We start from the raw sequence: 22,638 nt of genomic DNA, 5'->3' as shown, positions 1-22,638 counted from the left end.
TTACAACTTACCTCCCTTCATCTACACCGTATAACGCTTCAAACAACAATTAACTTAGTGAGACATAAATACTTAGTGGAAAACTTGTATCCGATGTATGTGTGTGAGAACAAATGCAGTGCTGTGTGGGGTACATGCTGTGTCTGTGTGTCAGGGTGTGGAGGTAATATCAGTGTGGAAGGCGGATGATGAGCACAGTGTGTAAATAGCATTCGAGTGTGTGTACGGGTGAATGACTTAGTGTGACTGTCGAGTCAGTGAGAGAAAGGTTATACATACCTTTTATATTTTTAAATTTTAAGTCAAAGTGTATATTTAATCTGTATATAATTAATGTAAATATGTACAAATCATCTTTTCATCCATCTATTGTACACATCTGGAATAATCTACCCGACTCTATACGTAATTGTTCATCCCTGTCTCAGCTAAAATTCACACTTGTAAAATTTATATCGAAGTCGTCCGTACCAACATATTGTAACTCTGGCGACCGTGCAATACAAATAATCCATACCAAATTACGTCACCATAAAAGTCTTCTAAATGCTCACAAACTCTTTATGTATATATCTGAAAACCCCTCATGTCCATGCGGCCATACTTTCGAAAATTCGGAACACTTTCTTTTCTTTTGTCGTAATTTTAAACCTGTCAATACTGAATTTCTTGTTTTAATCACCAACGAACTTATTCGGTCCCTCACAAATACCCCTTTCTGTAAATAGTTCTGTTATATTTTGCTTTCCATGTAAATGTATATCAAATAACGCTGCTTTCATTTCTCTTCTTTTCATAAACAAATTCTGTGTACATCTACAATCGAGACAGACTCATATAAGCTTCAAGCTTGTCTCTGTATCGCACCATTTATTCCCGTAATATTTATATTTGTTTGTATATTGTTTGTAAAAAATACTGTTTAAACTAACTTTAGAAAGAGTCATGTAGTTTTGAGATTCCAGTTTTCCGCTCCCACTGGGCTCCTGCCCTTTGGTCTCGGGAGGATAGAGTTTAGATGTTCCTGTATTTTATTTGTATTAACGTTCCTGCATTTTACCCGTATTGATGTCCCTGTGTTTTACCTGTATTGATGTTCCTCTGTTGTACTTGTATTGATGTTTATTGTTCCTGATGTTGTCCTTCCCGAATAATTACTCCACAAACCTTCAAAGACGTTACGTTATTATACGTTTTGTAACAATCATCATGTTCATTCCGAAAAAGATAATTGTAGTTGTTCTATAACCCTGTTTTCCGTACACTCGTCTGATCGGATCATCTCAGGACAGCCTCTTAATTGCTTCCGTGAAATATCCTAAGATAGAAGTTTTGCATTATTTGAAGAACGTGCTTCCATCCAAATTATCTTTCTGGAAAATCCATCGATAGAGCCATGGATACAAATATCATATGGCTTTAATTTATAAATTGAATCAATCCAACCACTAACTACTGCGACTACCAAAAACTACCTAGTTTGCGATATCAGAATCCGATGGGAGCGAACGTTAACTTGTCATCTACCTACCTACATAATTTATTATACCCATCAATGTGCCATACACTGTTAGGTCCAAAAGATTGGTATTGTCTTCTGTGTAGTCGTTTCCTCTTCTGGGCTTTGACACCTTCAGAATCAATTAACCCTATTAAAAGTCTAACTGTTTCTTGGGTAGTATTAAATCCTTCCAGGCGAAGTTTTTTGTCCATCCACATATATCAATGGTTGCCTCCAGAACCATTACAAATTTTGTGAATGCGTACAGCTATATCACATCGGAATGTTATCCTTTTCAATGTCTGTTGGCTGATGACAATTCCATGATCGTGAGGCAGGAAAAATAATATTTCATTGTTCGTTAAACCAAGAGAAAAGTATGTGCTGACTGTAACATCCCTATTATGAGCCAGTTTAGCCTACTACCAAAACATCACAGAGTTACAGAGTAAGATATTCGAGTTACTAAGTCGGATTTGAAAAAAATATGTGTGACCCATTTTCGAGTTAGTAAGTCGGATTTTTGAGTTAGTAAGTCGGATTTTCGAGTTACTAAGTCGGATTTTCGAGTTAGTAAGTCGGATTTTCGAGTTACCAAGTCGGATTTTCGAGTTTCTAAGTCAGTTTTTTGAGTTACTAAGTCGGATTTTCGAGTTACTAAGTTACTTAGTCGGATTTGAAACAAAAAAAATTATGTGGCACTATTACGCTTCCGTACTTTTCTCTCAAAGTTTGCCAAATTGTTTTTCTCGTTTACTACAGGAAAATTAGAGATCAACGGTCTGACACTAACTCGGAATACTTAAAATGGGAGATCCATTTACCAAAGATACTTCGGGTTGTGGGGGCCGTCTGGGGAACGTGATCCGAGTTTACTTTAACCACTCCATTGGATCTTTGAACAGTGGCGGCAAAGGAGAAGGCTTGTGGTAGATGAGGTGGTTATATCTTCTGAGATTTTCGGTTTCATATGGTTCAAGTGGGATCAGGACAGATGAAAGTGGTATTTGGGTGGTAAAAACGGTGGCAGTAGGAGACTTGGATGTGGCTAGGTTGACTGAATGTCGGTAGCTTCTATTTTGTACCAGATGTTGAATATATGGGCGATATTAGTTAGCTCTAGGAAAAGAGTCCGCTTGGGTGTCGTTGTCGAGTTTGGGAATGCGGGAGATATTGGATGGACCGCTGATGAGGGTTGGCTTCAGAACCTCGGGTAAATACCAAAATACCCCCCTAAAACCAAATCATCTTGCCCGGTTACGGATAACTCACACAGATTGTTAACGGACTTTATTGGCACTTTACAACAATATCATACCAATAAGATCGCCGTAAAAGACCGTGGCGACTCTGGCATAACTGATGAAGAAACGAATATTCTAGGCTTCTGAGCACATGTTGGAATGTTTAGAGAAAGTGAAAATAGGAAGAGGAATAATCCATTGGACTAAAACAAAAAGGTGGACTTAGACCACTAACATAACATTTGACCTATACAAAGGTGTAACCATGTTACAGCACAATTACATTAGAATAGATAATTTGATACAATTGAGTTCGTTGAAAATCGTAAAAAGTCTGCAGTAAAGCGACGTTGGTAACAAAATTATTGGTCTGATACTGGATTGTAATCTGTCCCGTCTCAAAATTCAAAAGATTTGATTGGTTGATTATAAATACTAACCAATAGACATACATTATCTTAAATTGTATTCATATTAATCAAACAACCCAAAGTAGGAAAAATGGATAAATATTTGATCAAAAAAGGCAAATTGCTTGATGGTTCCGACACTACTACGACTGACACTGGTATCAAAACCACAGCGGGCAACACAACGCATGCAGTACCAAGATGCTCTGAAAAGACAGGAGTACCAGGTGACATTGGAAAAGAAGACGTTCCAAAGCAACCGAGAATAAAATTTCCAGCGAAGTCTGGTCGCCATTTTAGTAACAGCTGGTATGATCGATTTCCATGACTGGAGTATTCAGTGTCAAGGGACGCCCCTTTTTGATTTTCATGTCGGGTGTTTCACAAAAGATCTGCGGGTGCATAAAAATTCATCACTGAAGGCTACACAGATTGAAAGCATGCTGTAGGTGATACTGGAAAGGGCCTCGAGAAGCATAACAATTGAGGTGTCAAAACAATTTCTCCAAGATAACGTTGCCAAGACAGAAAAGCAGGACTCCAATCTTGTTCTTCAAAAACTATACGAGCAGAAATTGGCTTTCCCTAAATTATATGCACTGGCTGCAAGCGTTGCCACATTCGGTTCTATTACCGCTGTGTGTGAAAACAGCTTTTCAACTCTTACTCGCGTTGACTCACCACAACGACGATCTATGACTCAGCTTCGCTAGCGCAATCTTGTTCTTCTTGCCTTCAACAGGAAGCGTACCCAGAAAATTAACTTGGACGTATTTGTTCAACGATTTGCCATAAAACATACCCGACTACGTTTAAACTAAAACGGCAATAAAAATGTAACGTATTATAACTTGTGTGTTTTAACAAAAATAATCTCGAATCTAAAATACTCCATGAAAGTCCGTTTCCCGACGTTTAATCGTCTGTCAAGGTGCTTTACTAAATTGCCCCCCTCGATTGCACGTTTAGCCTAGTGCATTAAGAGTGTTTGATTAATCACTCGAAGGAATATGAACATTGGAGAATCGGAAATAAATAAAAATATACATAAAGCAACTTGGTTTGTTCACAAAAAGTTTCAATTTTAGGGTTGTTAATTCTGACATTCTAATGTTCAATTATAATGGAGTGGTTTTTCATGTTCTGACGGTACCCGGATGAGCAAAAATTAGTGCGAACATCCAGACTCATTCGTAGTCTTAGGTTTCCATGTCTTAATGAACTGCGACCAAATCAAATCAAATGAATTATGTAAACATACTCATTTATAGATTTTCTCTTCATGATATCAAAGAAATTCTCTGCGTCTGAATTGTATTTTGTATCCAGTAACCAAACCAGTTACACAAACTGATAAAACAACAGTGCCTTGCATGGAAACAAAATTACAGCGTTACACGTGCAGCGATCATAACCTAAGCATTGTCAGCTGTCAGACCTTTGTCAGTGGAAATCAATAGAAAGTTTTGACACGTTCATCGATTTAAACAGACTCTTAAACAGACTCACCCTTCCGACCCGGTGTTTATATCGGTAAACCCATGAAAACTCCTATAAATATAACTTAACACGTCGACTTAAACAATATTTACAGTAAGGCTTATTCACACTGTTCGATATCAATTGAACGAATTCACAAAACACTTGAATGTTTTGAGACTAGGGAAGTGACTGTTAAGTTGTGCATTTCTCGTGAATTGTATTTATTGACTTCAGTACGTTTCGTAGAACACACACAAGTATATTACAAGGGTCGACATGACTACTATACACATAATGTAGGTCAACTAAATAGATAATGCAATACAAGAATAAATTCGTAGCCAATATTTACGGTAAGTTTAGGTCTATTATTTATTTCATTTTAGGTCAGAATGTCAATGTAAAAAATTGAGTTAAATTAGACTACTAGTTGCTCCAAAACGTACCTTCTTTCCATACTTATCCATTAACTGAACAGCTTTAAATTTCACTATATACGCAATGAGCTACTTATGTAAATCTATTGCAAAGGATATGTTAAGGGGCGTATATCAATTTCTGCTTTTACCTTTCGTTTGTAAAGCAGGTTAAAAGCTGAAGTCTCGATGCATGGACATAAAAGAAAGCCTTTAATTGCCGCCTAATCTACATTATTTTCAAGACTATACTTCATTCGTAAAATAATCTCTTACGCGACTGAGAAAATGGAAGAGAACACTATGCACTGTGTATTGAGGACAGGTGACAAATATAGATATATAAACAAACCTCTGTTTTACATTTCTTCCTTTTGAGTGAACTGATATGATGCCTTCATGCCTTCCTGTCGGAAAACATTGTGCTTTGTAATAACATATAACAATAATTTAATTTGTCGGTGATACTAAAATCTGATGAATTACAAATCTTTTTTTTTTTCAGATGAAATCAATATCCGATAGGGCGGGTATTCGAATATTTGAGGGACTGTTTATAATATCTGCAGTACTATTACTATATGGATTTATAACATCAGCTTATATTTCAACGTATATTTTAATACCTATTTTATATTCCTGCTATAGTGTTATTCAGAAAAAATCGGTAAAATTCCTAAGAACAGACGGCAAATGCGTGTTGATAACAGGTTGTGATTCAGGTGATAAATATATTGTTGTTTTTTTAATATATATAAATGAATATATCCTGTTAAATAAAAGGTCAATTTCGTGACTAATTTACATCAGATTATAATTGTTTTCCTTTTTATCCTGATATTTTTCGTCTACATTGTAATCGAACAAATTTTCTCTCATCATATCGTAATGACGTTATTTTCTTTAGACCATCCAAAAGAGTGTCTTTTTTCTTGACACAATGACAAATTGTGAGAATACCAATCCCAAAAAAACTGCCATATTGCTCTGCTTTGGGTATAATTCCCATAATTTGTCATTGTTTTCAAGTTACAGGTCCTTCATGACAAGCTTTGATTTATTCATTAGAACGGGTCTATATATGATGGATTGCAAAAGATACTAGATTTCAATAGCGATAATCTTTTCAGATAGTCGTTATGAAGGTGGAATAATGCTAAATCATGCTTTTTATATCATGCGCGGTCAAGCAAAGTTTTGTTTCCCTTTTCAGGATTTGGAAATGGTTTGGCGAAGTATTTAGATGACTTAGGAGTGAGCGTCATAGCAACTTGCTATGATGACAAAAGTCCTGGTGCCATAGAATTAAAGAAGATTGCTTCCGATAAACTCCATGTTTTACGTATGGATGTAGGCCAAGACGATAGTGTTAAAGAGTGCTTAGAAAAAGTAGAAGAAATATGTAGGGAGACGGGTTAGTTCATTGCTGTAAATGTCAATCCAAAAATAGGGATAGGCAACCTTTTAATGTTTTATATTCTATGTAGGGGAATTGACTCGATGTTAGTTTCCATCAAGTGCTCATTATTTGTGTCAATTGATGCCCCTTCCAAAATCCTTTTTAATCTTATCAATTACTTGGCAAGCCAGCAAGCACAATAATCAATACCTTGTAACAATTTCAGGTTTATGGGGTGTAGTGAATAATGCAGGTATCAATTTTCTCGGTGATATTGAACTATGTACAATGAAGCAATATTTAGATACATCAAATGTTAATATGTATGGTATGGTTCGTGTTACAAAAGCATTTCTTCCTCTACTGAGAAAAAAATCAGGTTGGTGGCATTTCTTATAACTCACATCAGTTAATTCTAAGAATTTGGGTTATCAGTATCAGAAAGGAAATACACCATCACTAAGTTCTGTGAAGTAAATAAAGATAATTCTGGAAGGCTTTTAGTATGGCTGGGCAAATGAACATTCAATCATCAAGGGTGGTGTACGATGCTGCTGTAAAGCAGTTAACTGTTAATCACCTTTATAGTAGCCTATAGATTAAAAGACATCATGATAAAGGGGTTATAGGTGTTATAGAAGATACTCTCTTATAGAAGCACTGGCCTAAGTCACAAGTAGAGACTATAATGGATTTCAACATGAAAACTATTTCAATTCAAACAGAATATGTTTTACTGAAGATTATTCATAGATTATTACTTCTGGAGAGATTAAAAACAAAAATATATTCAACTCAAATTCCAATGCAATTGTTTCAGGGAGTTGATGAAAAGGGTTCTGATCTACCATGAACCAATACATTACTTAAGTTTTTATTTCTTTTATATGCAGTGACCAAACGTTTAGTATACACGTTTGGGAATTCATCTTCTGTTATTCTCCAATTAGTTCTCCATCTCCTATTTTAGGACGAATAGTCAATGTAACAAGTGTTAAAGCTAGAATATCCCTACCATGTAATTCTGTTTATGGCATAACGAAGTATGGTGGAGATGCTTTTTCAAATGCTTTAAGACAAGAAATGAAGAAATTTGGTATTAAAGTTGTTATAATTGAGCCTGGGAATTTTGGTGGTGCTACTGGTTGTTTGAACAAGGAGGGGGTAAGCTACAACCTTCTTTTGGATTTTTATATTTGTTCTTTATAACCAACCCTTCGTTGATGAAACGTTTGTGACCAGCAAGTTCACTTTCAGATCTCAAAATTATAGTTACAAATACATTGTAAGACATTCATTTAATAACGAACACAATATTAAGGTATATGGAATGGTATTTCCGTGTTACTCCGTCTGTACACGATTGGGCTAACGAGAAAACAAGGTAGTCTGGAATTAGAGAAAATGTTCCATGGGAGTAGTGGCATAATTCCTTTTATCGATTTCCAACTATTTAAGAATTTTTTAAGCACAGCCTGTACCACACGCACCGTGGTTTTTATATCTTCATCCGATCGACTAGACGTTTTTACAATGTCATTTCTGACCTGCATCTGAAGGCATTATCTCGACCGTGATCGAACCCAACCTACTGTATTTCAAGTAGATCCTGGAGCCGCCGCCGCTTCCACCGATTTCTTTTCTGTCAAGTGTCAAAATCTGCCAGTTGTGTTTGCAAATAACCGCTGATTTTAAGTCAACCTATATTCACCACTTTGTAATATGTCTGTTTATATATATTGATGCAAGGATGCATTTCTGAAAGCTCTTCTTGTTGTTTTCAAACCTAACCAAGCTATAAGATAAATTCACCACTGAAATGCAATACAAACGAACTCAAGTGCGCTTGAAAAAAGATAATCTATTTCTGCATCAGCAACGTAGGTCTACCAGTTTGGGCCAAGACCAATGAATACTTTGTTTTCTGCAGAAGAAACAATTGTCAATATAAAAAAATGCCAAAAACTGTCCAAACAATTTGGAAATATGTCAATCATGCAGTCAGCATGGCATAAAGGTGCAAAATTAACTCTGTTGTGGAGCCAAGTCAAGACATTGTGATTATGAGAATGAGGTTAGGAAGAATTTAACACATGCACTGGCAGATAATGGAAAAGAAAAAACTCTGGTTTTCTGAAAAATACATGAAACTTTTTATCCTCATCTTGCTGATTTTACTAGGAATATCTAGTCATAACTGCAAGATAAGTTGCAGTAGAGAACATATCACAGGCCTTGTCTCAAATTCAATAAGTAAATTCGTTATTGTTAAGGAAATCCATTTTAGCCGCTATCTTCATCTGACTTATTTTGTTACCCAATTCACCTACTTTAAAACTGACAAGCTGAAAAAAATCTGATTAGCCAGTCGGTTTCAATTGCCAGTCAGTCAGTTTTTACTAAATAAATAGGATCCAGGAACTAATTTCAGACAAGTCGTATTAAGAAAGATATGGATATTATGTGGGAGAATGCTAGCCAGGAGATAAAAGAAGTATATGGACAGGAATATCACCAAGGGTTATATAACGCCGCAAAACAAAGTGCCACTACGACTTGTCCAACACTGCAACCGGTTCTGAACGCTTTTAAAGACGCTTTATTAAATGAAGAACCTGAAACTCGGTATATGATTCAGGGAGGAAAAGGATTTTATGATTACTATAGTGTAAGTATATAGTCAGTAGATTTGATGTTATACGGAAACCACTGTTTTTGATGTTTTGCCTTGACTTATAAATATTTTTTTAGATTATTTGAAAATCCAAAATTAAGCTACTAGAGACTTTATCATTGGTGACAGCTGGTAGTGGGCATATGTTTCCTTGCTTGGCAAGCTATCTTTCACGATAGAGTCTTGTATTATATGATTCCGATGGAGTTCAGATATTATGTTCTTAATATTTTCTGCAATTTCTTTATCTTCAAAAGCACATTGATTAATGATAAATCTTTACTTAGTGACCTAGTCCCAAGCTATTATGAGACTATATTCTCATCACCATGTAACAATACTAAATTTCAGATTCAAGCTTTACTCAACTCAGTTTTACCCATCTGCATTATGGATAAATGGATATATAAAAACTTCTTACAAGGATTGCCACCACTGAAGGCATTAAATGTTAAAAAAAAAACTTGAATGAAATGGATTGCAGTTTTGGTAAATAATAAGAATAATCTACTTGTTTGAAAGTCTGTTTTGTCAGTAACAAGGTCTACTTTAGACAAATAAATACACAAGCCATGTAATCGTATTTATATTTATTTGCTTTATCGGCTGACAGAGCTTACTTTCATATCTCCCTATATCTGAAAATGCAAATCTGTATGTTCCGTTTCCTTTTTTGCCGGAGAGTTTTATATAATCATGTTCAAGGACATTTAATATTCAACCTATCAAATGTCCTATTAAATTAATTCTTACTAATTGTTGAACATTGACTTGTATTGCCTAACAATGTTTTGATTCGCTAGCATACAACTCTTAATGCTATTGATCAACATTTCACAGAACGAAATTCGTGAGATCATGGATGGTAAATATTGTCACCAGTCAAGAGAAACAAGGAATGAAACATTAAGATCTGCTGAACATTTCCGTGTGCAATGATGACAATCTAAACGTTTTTGATTAGGGAACATTTTCTGCATTTCGACCGGGATATCATTCATCAAGATGAGGTCTATAGTGAAATTCAGAAACTTTGCTTCTGTATAATGAATTGTCACATTTCAGGAGAAATAACTTATATTAAGTACTTTAAAGTAACAAGTTCACAAGTTAAGCAAAGCTAACAAGTAATAGTGTTCATAGCGAACAGTAGAAATTTGAACCTTTAACTTCATGTGTGTCCAGAATTATGTGTTTAAAACTACTAAATTTCAGATAGAAACTTAGTTTTACCTAGTGACGACTCGTCTTTCATTGAGACGCATGTAAAGAAAATACATGATTACATTTATATAGAAATACATAATGAAATTTCCAGTTGGAGTGATATTTGAAGGATTAGGCAATTTCGTGCAGTTATAGTAATTCTGAAGACTACTTAAATATATTCAAGATCCAAAGCATTCCCCGAAATAGCAAAATATGGGTTTAACAGAGTAATTGGCAACAAATCAGTGTCGATCATATTCAAAATTGCCCCGTGAGCCACCCTTGATAATTTTATGGCTCTTACATCCACCACTGCCAGGTCCCAGCACTTGTCAAGATTACAACGTATATAGATCCCAGGTCATTTGACACAAAAAAAAATACAAAAATATTATATTTCATAATCAACTGAACATATTTATTAAATATTAAAAATGACGCAAATGCAGACAAGAATATGTTTTTTTCTATATAGTATACAAGAGTAATAGAGTGTTTATAACTTTAAAACTACAGGGCCGGCTACATAAGAACATTACATAATATACCAGTGAAATTTAGAGTGTCTAATTACATGTACATATAATTATTATGGAGATAAATATAAACCCAATGAACTTTTCTATTCAACATCAAACCTTGTCCAATGAAGACATCTATGGTGTCTTATTCATCAAAGGTAATGTGTCTTAATTTTCTTATACTTTCAGCTAATTAGCATATAATATGGTTTAAGACTATAAATAGAATTACAAAATCTAATTTAGAATGTCAGTTTTATGAGGTATTCTATCCAACCAGTTTGAATGTTATAGATAATCAGTGACAGCACTTTGTCAACTTGGTTAAAGACTACCAGATTGGTATATTTATTTAACAATAAACCAATAAAAAATATAGGTCATACCAGTTTTACAGAGGATAAGTATTAGAATGAAAATTATAACAAATGTGCAAACTATGAATAAAAACCAGTGAGTTCATATTCAGACAATCTTTAAGCTGACTAAATTTGAAATATCTATTGCAGCCAGTTTAAACCTCATTATTTTATTAGGGTCAGCAGGAAATTTCTGTAATGTTTTGATATCATGGAAAGTGGGACATACAATATAAATTAACTAAAGATTTAAAGGTTAAGTAGAAGAACAAGATTAATGTATGATCAGATACCATATCATATATTGAATTAATGTAATCTACTAGTCAGCACAATTATAAAAGTGTATATCAACTCTATCCAAATATCAGAAACCAAATAAATAGTATCACATGTCAGTTTGAATGAATTGATTTATGTACATATATCTGGATAATTTTTGCATTTGGATGAATACTATCATGTGAAACAAAAGTGTCGTTCCATCTTAAAAAGATACAATTGTCCACATATTTGCTTCATCTATATTAATTTTTAAAATCAAAATCCGAAATTCCTTATATTTAGACTGGTGATCAGATTTTAACTCTGGAAAGAGATATAGATAGCAGAATGTAAACTCTATCAGCTGGAAAAACAACCATATTGACTTATTATCTATTTAGTTACCTGAAGTAAATGTTTTTGTCAGTGGAAACTAGATACAATCAACAGCTAAGGTTTGACATTACCTGGAAATTCAGCCTAAATCATTTTGTTGAAATCACAAATGGAACAATAAAGGCAAACTAGACTACAGACCACATTATAATATTACTTGATATATATACAGCTTATTATTGTTCTAAGACTCATTCTTCACTCACTCTCATTTACATTCACATTCATTTACATCAAAACAGAAAAAGCATATGTGAAATTTGCATACATCCTTAATAAATATCAATATGCTTATTAATTTAAGTAAGGTAGAACTCCCCATTATTTAGTAAAATGTACACCAATGATTGCAGTTTGGTTTTCTATTTCTAATTAACATTAAAGGGAAATAACCAATGATCCCAAACATTCGTTTTAATAACAGTATTTTAGAATAGAATTTGTTAATGAGAAGAAATAAATGGAGTTTTACATCCTACTTTTCTGCACCATTTAATGAGAAGAGGGTAAAAAGTTTTATATGTTATCACAAAGAATAGGTAATGCATTTCATTGAAATTATTTACTTCTCATACAACATTTAATTCATCTGAAGGGTGGTTCACTTGAGAAGTCTAAATGTGTGAATCTAAGCTTGGTGTATTCTGTTAATTTTGGTACAAGAATAGTCAATCAATCTATTTATCACATACAAACATTTTCATGCCTGCCATGGGAATATACATAGATTCAGAAAGAAAGCCAAACTAAGTTACTTGCAATGCTTTGTTGGCCATATCCAATTGTTTTAAGGATTGACCAAATTATGAAATAAATTAACAATCACACACATTACACTTTTTAACAGGTAAGAAATGTTTACCTCTGTAACTAAAAGTTCAAAAATTTACTTTACAACATTAAGAAGTATGAAATTGTTATACACAATGATTCAAACATGCTCTGAATACAAAAACAACGAAACCAGTCAGCTATTGGCTAGCTTCACATCATACAGATGTCAATCATAACACAAACCACACCCTTAACCTCAAGCAGGTCCATTTAGTGCCCAGATTTGGAATGCTGTATAAGCCACTGTAATGTGATATCTGAAATATTATATAATACATACAGTAATACAGTCAAGTAACCTAATTTCGTGCTAGCCTGTGTTTCGTGGATTTCCGGAAATGTTTAATAATTTACATGAGCGACCTTGCACAACCTCCGCATTAGCTTGTTTTTATAAACACAGGTTATCTCTACAATGTCAGCTAGTAGAATGAATCCAGTAGTTTCAAGCAAGGTAAAATGTATTAATGTATACTTTGACAAATACAAAATGGCGGATTTCAGTTATTAACAAACGTCACCATTTTTTATCGACCAAATTTCCTTATAATCCCAAGCGGTAAACGGAATTCCAAGTGTCGTCTGCTAGAATGTAGTCCAACGAATGAAGTCATGTGATCAACTAGCGGACTCCGTGTCAGCAGAAAATTTCTATGGAACACAAAGTGGGCCATATTCTGATGTTGCTTCAATGACTTTTAGCAATAAATCACGCTACGTATCTTATTTTCTCAGCGACTATTTTTTTTTAAATCATGGTTCTTTGAAGGAATTGTCACTAGTTATAATGAATTGATATTAAAGATAATTAGTTAATTATAGTTAATTATACCACCCGGTATCCATACAACATGTTTTTCTAGACTTATTTATAGATCAAACATTGTACACGAAAATAGGTGATGCATTCTGCCGCTGTTGCCGAGTTGGTTGCTCATGAAATATGGGTCAAAGTGAAGGACTCATAAGGAAAATCGAAACAAACCAATTTTAATTATTTTGTAGAATATCTGAGGAAACATCTAAGATGATCTAAGACATAAAAAAAAATTCTGTTTTTTTAACTTTGACAAAATTCAGTGTTGCATCCGTATATCCACGAAAATAGGTTATACCACTGTATATATATATATCCTCATTGAAAAAATATAAAGTGAATTTACAATTCAGACCTATCAGGATTTCCATATAAAGTCAAGTTATTGACACTGAATCTTTGCGAAAAGTTTAATATCATCATCCTCATGTACAAATCTTGAAAGAAAATTATCCTCATTGTCAGAGATCAGGAAATAAATAGTCACTAAAATGTCACCATAAGGAAAGGAATATGATCACTTGCTTACATACCAAAATACAGCATTGTATACATATGCAATGCTTATTATATCACAAGAAGGCTGCTCCCACATTTGTCAGACCAATATCATTCATGTTATAAGCAATTTTATATTATGCTTTCATTTTTTTAACTGTTTAAAAATCGGTTAACTCGTGTAAGCTGTGATATAAATATTATTTATCCTTGACACAATTGTCTTTCCTCAAAACAGTTTTCAAATTGAAATTGCAGGATATAATGGCCTATTGCCTCCAAACTCAAGTCAAATGAGGTTATGAATATATCTTACCTATGTTTTCTTTTTCTTTGCAAGATATGGAATAACAGCAAATTTCACGATCTTGGATTGCAGATAGATTCCTGGAAATCATAAAATGCAAGAGCATTAAATAAAGTCATTAGTCTAAAGTCAAATAAAATCAGGGTGAAAGCTACAGTATTTTTCAAATGCACTAAATATGATAATTTTGGCTAAAAGAAAATAAATGCAATTTTTAATTAAAAGCCGGACTGTAGATAAAGGTTTGGTGTGGATTAATCTTTACTAAGAACTATTTTTCAGATGCTTAATTAAGTTTTTGCCTTTGACCCGCACATAAATTGCAATACTCAATAATATTTACAAAATACTGAATGTATCTTAATGTCCAAAATCATACTTACAGTTTTTCAATTAGCTCTTTCTCATCCAGTGCCCCTGGTAAATCTCTTTTATTACCTAAAACTAATACTGGTATACCCTGTAACTGAGGTTTATCCAATAAATTATGCAATTCATTTCTTGAAGCATCTAACTTATCATGGTCTGCAGCATCTACCATAAATCTGATTAATAACAAGAGAAATATTATTGCTAGAATACAATAAAACAATTAAAAAATACAATTAATCAGCACTGATAATTACCATACCATTATTTAAAAAAAATAACCTTATATTTCTAATTTAGCGCTAATTACGGGCCTCTTGAACTTTGTCATTAAAACCTTTTGGCCTAACCTTATGATCAAATTCATTCACTCTCTCAAGCGCTTTGAGAAGGCAGAAAATATCAACATAAAAATCGTCAGATTAATTATCACATTGGCCTATTTAATACTGGTATTTGTATTCCCTGATGTTTAATTGATCAGTCGTAATGGATAACTATGCCCTTAACAACAGGTATTACTGTAAATAAATAATTAATATTCATCTCATTCAGTTTTTAATATTACATATTACTTTAAAAAGGAACCAAAAGCAGAAGTGCATTTATGTCAAATCAATAAATGGTCATTTACACCTATTTCTGCATACATTTTGTAAAACAAGCTTTTAATTCATCAAATATAAGTGTGCATTAAGTCTAGTTGAGCTTTATAGCTATCGGAAAATAGAAATTTCATTCAGGACAAGACAAAATATTTGTTGATTTAAAGATGAAAATTCAAACACAGTATTATTTTTATATTATGTTGAATAATTGCACATTTATTAATGTTTGTTAAAACTCACCTTTGAGATTTGATGACTTCAAAATCAGGTTTTAAAGTTTAAATGGAGAATGTTTTCAATCAGACTACTGTCCAATAATAGATGAATTGGCAATATCAATACTTACACTATAGCATTAACACCTCTGCAGTACCTCTCCCACATACTTCTAAATCTGGGTTGACCACCAATATCCCATAACTGTAAATAATAAACAGTTAATTTCATATGGTATGACAGGATTTCAACTATTATTACCTGTACTATGACTAAGTAACATCTTCACACATTTTTGGACTTTCACAATGTTTAAGATTCTAGTTGAACTTGCTTATTAATTTTGCACAGTTTCTAATTATCACCAGTGAATTACACATACCTTGATAGTGACATTGCCCTTTGTTATTTTTCTCATATTAAAACCAACAGTGGGGATCATATCTTCACTGAATTGACCAGACTGAAAAGAAAATCAAAATATCATATAGAAAAACAGAAAACACAATCTATTATACCTTTCTTTTTGAGATGCAGGGTTGGAAATTTATACTGTGTTTTTTTGGCTCTTTCATGCAACATATGGAATCTGAATACATTTATGACTTTTATGAAAGTTACATAGGAGATAGAATGGGACCATAGCGCTACGCAATAATCAAGAAGTAATCAATGTTGTTTAATTAGCAAAGAACCAGTAACCATAATTTGGCAGAAGGTTTGGAGGTTATCAACTTCAAATTACAATGTCAGGTTCCATTTTTTAAGTCTACTTTAGAAAACACAAAATATGGTTATCATTTATCAAACCACATAATGTGCTATACCATCTACATGGCCACTCATAGTTGTGGTGTAGACAACAAGTAGCCTACTAGAGTTCATGCCACAAGATTAAAAACACATGTTAAATTGGGTTACACTCTGGAAACCTATTTTACAATATGACCAAAATGAATCTGTACCGTTACCATTCTTATTGTAATTTGAATTTGTCGAGTTGAAAGTGTGATATCAGATTTAAAATTCAAAGTTTGGGGAAAATCCAACTATGGTACAAGTGACAACCCTATGTCATCACAAAACTTTTGAATAACAGGCTGATACAATTTAAACTATTAGTTATTTTGCTGATATGATTTAACAACCATCCATCATTCAGAGTAAACCTCTATAATGTTGACCCAATTAGACTTTTATCCTCCTGAGATGGACCCAGCTGACTAATCTGTCATGTGCTTGTTCTACTTTTCTGTTAAAACAAAGAACAGTTCTATAATAAATCTAGAATACTATTTATCTAGACAGACAAAAATGAGAGGTATCACAACATAGTGATGAAAAATGTTGAAAACATTAAGTTGTCAAATGTCAATTAGTAAATCAGTAAACGATTTGGCATTTCAACTGCAAACTCAGCTCAACGAAAGAATATTGGAAATTTTACTCACAGCGATGACATTTACAAACGTTGTTTTTCCTGAATATTGAAGTCCGACTAAAGTGAGCTCCATCTCCTCTTTCCAAAACAGACTCTTGAACCAGTCTAAAATTCTTTGGAAGAAGGAAAACATTATTGGAGATCAACTGCGACTTTACAATTAAAAATTAAGAAGAAAAACAAAACGCCTCTAATATTTTCCGGAAGTGAACAGTCTTTAGACATGTCATGTGATAAAATTATGAGATCAAATTCTTTTGGGCTTTCAGATTTTCAAAAAATATATTTTTGTACCGGTTATTTTTTTTTTAAAATGTGATTGAAGCAGTTGTCAGTCAAATGTTGAAACACAAAATACACGAAATATATCTTTGAAAATAGATTGAAAGACGAACTTGAACGAGAGTTTAAAAGAATTCGCCAATGAATGTCAAGGTTATTTAGAAGTCACATGACTGTCATGAAAATTATCACATGACCTCAAACTTCACTTCACAAGATAACAAACATCAGAACTGTCAGCATGAAATTGTCTGTGTTTCTATCTTTGTTATTTTTGACAGCTGTTTGGGCTGACACTCCAGCAAACTGTACTTTTGATGATATTAAGGGAACATGGACATTTTTTATTGGTAGCAATGGTCATGATAATACTGTCAATTGTTCTAACATGGGTAAGTAGCCTACTAATAATAATTAAGTATGATTAGAAAAACAGTGTGAAACACAAGTCCAAGGTGCTGAATCGGGTACTGGTACAACTAAAAAGGAATAGAAACAGAAATTGTAGACTTATGACTATTTCTAGCTGATATTTACTTTTATATTCCAGGAAATCCAAAAAGTCAGTTACAAGTGACATTATATTTCCCTGATGTTGCTGTAGATGAATTTGGTAACAAAGGTTTTTGGACGATAATTTACAATCAGGTATGTATATAAGAAATTTGAGGTGTTTTGCATTATGTAACATTTGTTGTGATTTGAAGTCTGGCATTGATTATCTTTTCTCAATATTTCAGACAGGAAAAACAACATCCATAATTTTGATATTAATAATTCTGATGACTCGAATTGTTTCCTTCTTCCCTTTCAATCAAGTTAGTAATAGAAACTGAAACTGAGTCTGTTTTCAGACGTCACAAAATATTTCTTGTTTGAGAGAATTGGAGTATCTATCCAATGATGAGTTAATGACTACATATTAACATTTAATTGTCTATCTGAAGAAAGCCAAATATCTTGTTTCTTGAGTCATTCCTCACTATATTTTAACTTAAACAAATATATTTCAAATGTCAAATTTGTCCACACCTTCCCCATATATTACACACCAGATATTATAAATTTTTCAGGGTTTTGAAGTTGTGATATCTGGAAGGAAATATTTTGCTTTCTCTATGTATGAACAATCTGGTTCTACTGTATCTAGTATATGTGATAAAACTCTACCAGGCTGGTCACATGATACATTTAACAGAGACTGGGCATGTTATTATGGTAAGAAAATAACATCTGTTCCACCAAAATATTACAAAAAAAATAAACCACATAGGTGAGTGATTTTATTTTGATGCTTGTATGTCCATTGCCATTGACTTTTTAAGTTGTGAGGTTAATATTATTGTCAAGTCATACCAATATATGCTGATTATTAGCAATAGTTTTGAAAGAACAAAATTAAGTGATATAAGTCTGGTATAGATATTGATATCACAACTGGTTGGACCATTTAGAGTAAAGTTAAGTTGTTATTTACGCTACTATGTTGAGAACAGTTTTATTCATTTTACTAATTGCAGAAGTCAATAAAACTACAAGATTTATGATTTCTAATAATATGATCCAAATAATGATTTTAATATTTTTTCAGATTATTTAAATTAAACTATGATTATATCAATAACATCAATAAACAACAGAAATTATGGACAGCAACAGTATATCCTGAATATGAAGGAAAACCAATGAGAGAACTATTGAATAAAGCTGGTGGACCTGCTTCACAAGTATTTGGGTAGGTATAGTTAAAGATACTAAATTACTTGCCAGCAAAATTTGAACAGGAGAGTAAGAAATCAGTACCAGTGATATCATGTTTATGTCATACTAAAGGGATTAGTTTTTCAAGCTTATCAGGGCTATTTATTGCTTTTATTTGTAATGAAATGCATTGTATATGATGTCACTATCGCAGAAGCTAGGTGCCTTTGTGTTATAATGCCCTTAGTTTCAGTATTTTAGTTGCAATTATATATGTCTATAAATTGGTAGTAATATTTTATTACTTGTTTAGTCCAATCAAAGCAGCACCAGTAACATGGGAACAACAAAGATTGTCTGAGACAATACCTGAACAATTTGACTGGAGAAATGTGAATGACAATAACTATGTTTCACCCATCAGAAATCAAGGTATATATTTTGTTTTACACAAACAACAAATTTTGCACAGTGAGCTACGGCAGTGTTAGTTTGTACATTTCTTGTATGTGCATATTGAGTCAGTCAAGTTCCATTTTGGTTATTATCGAAAGAATGGTTTTTGGAGTTATTGTCCATGACAAAACGCATCAAATTTGGCTTGTAGCGCGATAAAGGCTACAGTTTTTATCCGATCTTGATGAAACTTGGTATGCATGTATATTTTTATACGCCCACATGAAATGAGGGGCGTACATTGCCATTACCCATGTATGACGGTCGGTCAGTCCACAATTGCTCGTAAGCACAATTCTTGACGGATTTTGATAAAACATGGTATGAGTGTTCGTAATCACCCAAGGATGAACCCTATTGAAAATCAGAAGAATCGAAAAATATTTAGTATGAGTTATTGCCCTTGTTCTAGAAAAAACGCTTTTAAATTTAGCTCTTAACACTAAAAGGCATGATTCTTGATGGGTTTTGACAGAACTTTGTATGAGTGTTCGTAATCACCCAAGGATGAACCCTATTGAAAATCAGTAGAATTGAAAAATATTTAGTATGAGTTATTGCCCTTGTTCTTTATATTTGGCTTTTTATCTTGAACCTTGGTATGCATGTATCTATGATCTCAGTCAAGTTCGATTTTGGTTATCAGAAGACCATTTTTGTAGTTATTGCCCCTGACTTAGTGAAACACTTCAAATTTCCTTTTAGGCACAATAGAGACACTACAATTTTTATCCGATCTTGATGAAACTTGGTAAGCATGTATATTTTGTTGAAATCTCAGTCAATTTAGAAATTGGTAATAATTGGATGAACATTTTCAGATTTTTGCCCTTGTGTGTACTTTGATGAAACCTTGTTCATGTTTGTATCTTATGATAATTTAATGAACTGTCTTGAGGTTTTTCCAAAAAAATACATTATATAATAAAGACTTTATCATTCCTAGTTGGTAGTGGACGTATGTTATCTTGCCTGGCAAGCTATCTTTTGATTATACCTTTTGTTAATAATTAATTATTTGTTGTGGGCTGTTGAATATTTTGCATTTTATTATAGAGAGTTGTGGAAGTTGTTATGCTTTCTCCTCAATGGCCATGAATGAAGCTAGAGTAAGAATAATGACCAACAATACACTACAACCTGTTTTCTCACCACAAGATATTGTAGAATGTAGTGAATATTCACAAGGTAATGATCTGATTTTAATTAATTTTTATGCTGTGACAGTGTAGCTATTGCTAAGTTTGGGGAGATATAGTGTATTTCCTGATACACCAAAGGTGTGGGAGTCCATTGACATCAAGCCTTTGTTACAGCACATCAATAAAGATTGACAGATTGTCATTTCAAACTGAAATCCCCTTTCTTCTACATACCTTTCTCAAATTGTTTAACCACTGGCTGATTGTCATATATATGGGATAGAATAAAGTTATTTTCTCAATCTTCTGTTCATTGCCATTTACATTTGACTCAATCTGATGCCCATAGTTTCCCAACCCAGATTAAGCAGCAAGCCAACACAAAAATACTACATATTGTCCCAATGCTGTGGCCTACATTTGAGTTAACTTTCAACTATTATTTGTCTAGGATGTGCCGGTGGTTTCCCCTATCTAATTGGTGGTAAATATGCTGAAGATTTTGGTTTAGTAGAAGAAAAATGTAATCCATATAAAGGACAAGATCATTCCTGTTCAACAGATAAAACGTGTAAACGTCAGTATGCTACTAGTTATAGATATGTTGGTGGATTCTATGGAGGGTATGTAAAAACAATACTTATTCTAATAGTGAAAAAAATCTTTCAAAAGATAAATATATTTCCATTTTATTATTGATTCATTTTTGTGATCTAAATGTTGATTTTGTATTGCAGAGGATGTTCATGCCAGTTTTTTTTTAGATTTTGTTTTGGGGTGTAAAAGTAGATACTTTTTTTTTGTTATAGATGTTGTATTTGAACTGTAGATATTGATTTTGTATTACAGATGTAATGATGCCTTAATGAAGATGGAAATATATAGACATGGTCCAGTAGTTGTAGGTTTTAATGTTACTGATGATTTCTTTCATTATAAATCTGGTATTTTTATACATACTGGCCTTACTGATAGATATAATCCATTTGAAGTCACCAACCATGCTGTATTAGTAGTAGGGTATGGAACAGAGAAAGGGGTTAAATACTGGATTGTTAAAAACAGCTGGGGAGAAAAGTGGGGTGAGAGTGGTTACTTCAGAATCCGCAGAGGTACCGATGAACTTGGTATCGAGAGTATGGCTGTTTCATCAACACCAATTTTTTAAAACCATTGATTTCTAATGCGCTACAACTGCAAAAATTATCTGTTTTCTGGCAGCTCAAAATGTTTTCAAAATACTAATTTTCATTTAAATGGTAATGGTAAGGCTGTTTCTATATTCCTACAGTGTAGCCTGTTATCCTCTGAAAGCCAAAAAGTCTTTGTACTTATGGCATGATATAAACAGGCCCCAACAGCAGTAAATGTTTAAGTAGTCTTGACATTCTCTTTCAACCAATTTCTGCTCAAAATAAGTGTATTACTATTTCCCAATGCTACTCATACCATCAAATTAAATCAGTATGTTTTTTCAAATACTAGCTTAGTACATTGGTGGTCCAAAAGCAGGACAGACTGGCCATTACTAGAGTTCAAAATAATCATTTTCATAATTATATGGATGTAAATAGTGTTCATTTACCTATTATTATGGTGTTCTTCTATTTTTATAGAAATTGTTAATTATAGTTGTCAATTATTAAAAATTATATTTTACAATGTTTTATGGTATTTTTTCCCCCATGTATTTGTTTATTTGAAGGAAACTGAAATATTAATGACTAAAAAACATATGGTAGATCGATTCCCTTCCCTTTCTAAGAATCTATGACATTCTACGGTGCATCTAACATCTGTTTAAGACATTTGTTGATCTTTTTAATATGTAGTATATTTCTTACATAATATTTACAAATTTAATTTGACATTAATTTGCTACTTTGTTCCAATGTTCACTGTATATTGTATGAATAGAAACCAACATATAAACACATGTATACACTTACTCATTAGATTATCTTGTATTTATGGATAAAAATTACTCTCAATGATACCAAAATTACCCACAATGAAAAGACTAGTTGAAGTGCAAATTTCTTAGCTTGATGGATCACAAATTCCTACAAAAACCTAGGCTTAGTTTTCTTCA

At 33.0% G+C, this 22,638-nt stretch overlaps 3 protein-coding genes across 3 annotated transcripts; 2 read left to right on the top strand and 1 right to left on the bottom strand.

Moving 5' to 3' along the window:
• Positions 1 to 5,729: 5,729 nt before the first annotated feature.
• Positions 5,730 to 9,081, top strand: LOTGIDRAFT_65444 (hypothetical protein; the record flags this gene model as incomplete). Its single annotated transcript, XM_009051510.1, has 5 exons — positions 5,730 to 5,775; positions 6,267 to 6,467; positions 6,679 to 6,831; positions 7,423 to 7,616; positions 8,884 to 9,081. Coding segments are annotated over 5 exons (792 nt in total), but the record flags the coding sequence as incomplete, so codon positions are not given.
• Positions 9,082 to 12,768: 3,687 nt separating this feature from the next.
• LOTGIDRAFT_186914 (hypothetical protein) lies at positions 12,769 to 17,172 on the bottom strand. Its single transcript, XM_009051782.1, has 6 exons — positions 16,976 to 17,172; positions 15,907 to 15,987; positions 15,655 to 15,728; positions 14,715 to 14,876; positions 14,341 to 14,411; positions 12,769 to 12,966 (listed from the first exon to the last, which is right to left on the bottom strand). The coding sequence occupies exons 1-6, from the start codon at positions 17,096 to 17,098 to the stop codon at positions 12,920 to 12,922; spliced, it is 558 nt and encodes a 185-aa protein (XP_009050030.1). The 5' UTR covers positions 17,099 to 17,172; the 3' UTR covers positions 12,769 to 12,919.
• Positions 17,173 to 17,462: 290 nt separating this feature from the next.
• LOTGIDRAFT_203670 (hypothetical protein) lies at positions 17,463 to 22,212 on the top strand. The gene is made up of 8 exons (XM_009051781.1): positions 17,463 to 17,639; positions 17,798 to 17,895; positions 18,321 to 18,520; positions 18,839 to 18,982; positions 19,262 to 19,380; positions 20,461 to 20,592; positions 20,998 to 21,169; positions 21,396 to 22,212. Exons 1-8 carry the CDS (start codon positions 17,489 to 17,491, stop codon positions 21,712 to 21,714), a joined length of 1,335 nt encoding a protein of 444 aa, XP_009050029.1. The 5' UTR covers positions 17,463 to 17,488; the 3' UTR covers positions 21,715 to 22,212.
• The last annotated feature ends 426 nt before the right edge of the window (positions 22,213 to 22,638 follow it).

Source organism: Lottia gigantea, assembly GCF_000327385.1.
Source record: "Lottia gigantea unplaced genomic scaffold LOTGIsca_17, whole genome shotgun sequence".
Taxonomy (NCBI): domain Eukaryota; kingdom Metazoa; phylum Mollusca; class Gastropoda; family Lottiidae; genus Lottia; species Lottia gigantea.
The sequence above is the reverse complement of the archived record's forward strand: the minus strand, read 5'-3'. Positions and strand labels throughout refer to the sequence as shown.

Coding starts and splice junctions, on each gene's coding strand:
- LOTGIDRAFT_186914 (XM_009051782.1), bottom strand. CDS start 17,098: ATGTTTTCCTTCTTCCAAAGAATTTTAGACTGGTTCAAGAGTCTGTTT. Junction 15,988..16,975: donor CGTTTGTAAATGTCATCGCT/GTGAGTAAAATT, acceptor TTTTCTTTTCAG/TCTGGTCAATTCAGTGAAGA. Junction 12,967..14,340: donor CAAAGAAAAAGAAAACATAG/GTAAGATATATT, acceptor ATAATATTTCAG/ATATCACATTACAGTGGCTT.
- LOTGIDRAFT_203670 (XM_009051781.1), top strand. CDS start 17,489: ATGAAATTGTCTGTGTTTCTATCTTTGTTATTTTTGACAGCTGTTTGG. Junction 17,896..18,320: donor GGACGATAATTTACAATCAG/GTATGTATATAA, acceptor TAAATTTTTCAG/GGTTTTGAAGTTGTGATATC. Junction 20,593..20,997: donor ATGTAGTGAATATTCACAAG/GTAATGATCTGA, acceptor TTATTTGTCTAG/GATGTGCCGGTGGTTTCCCC.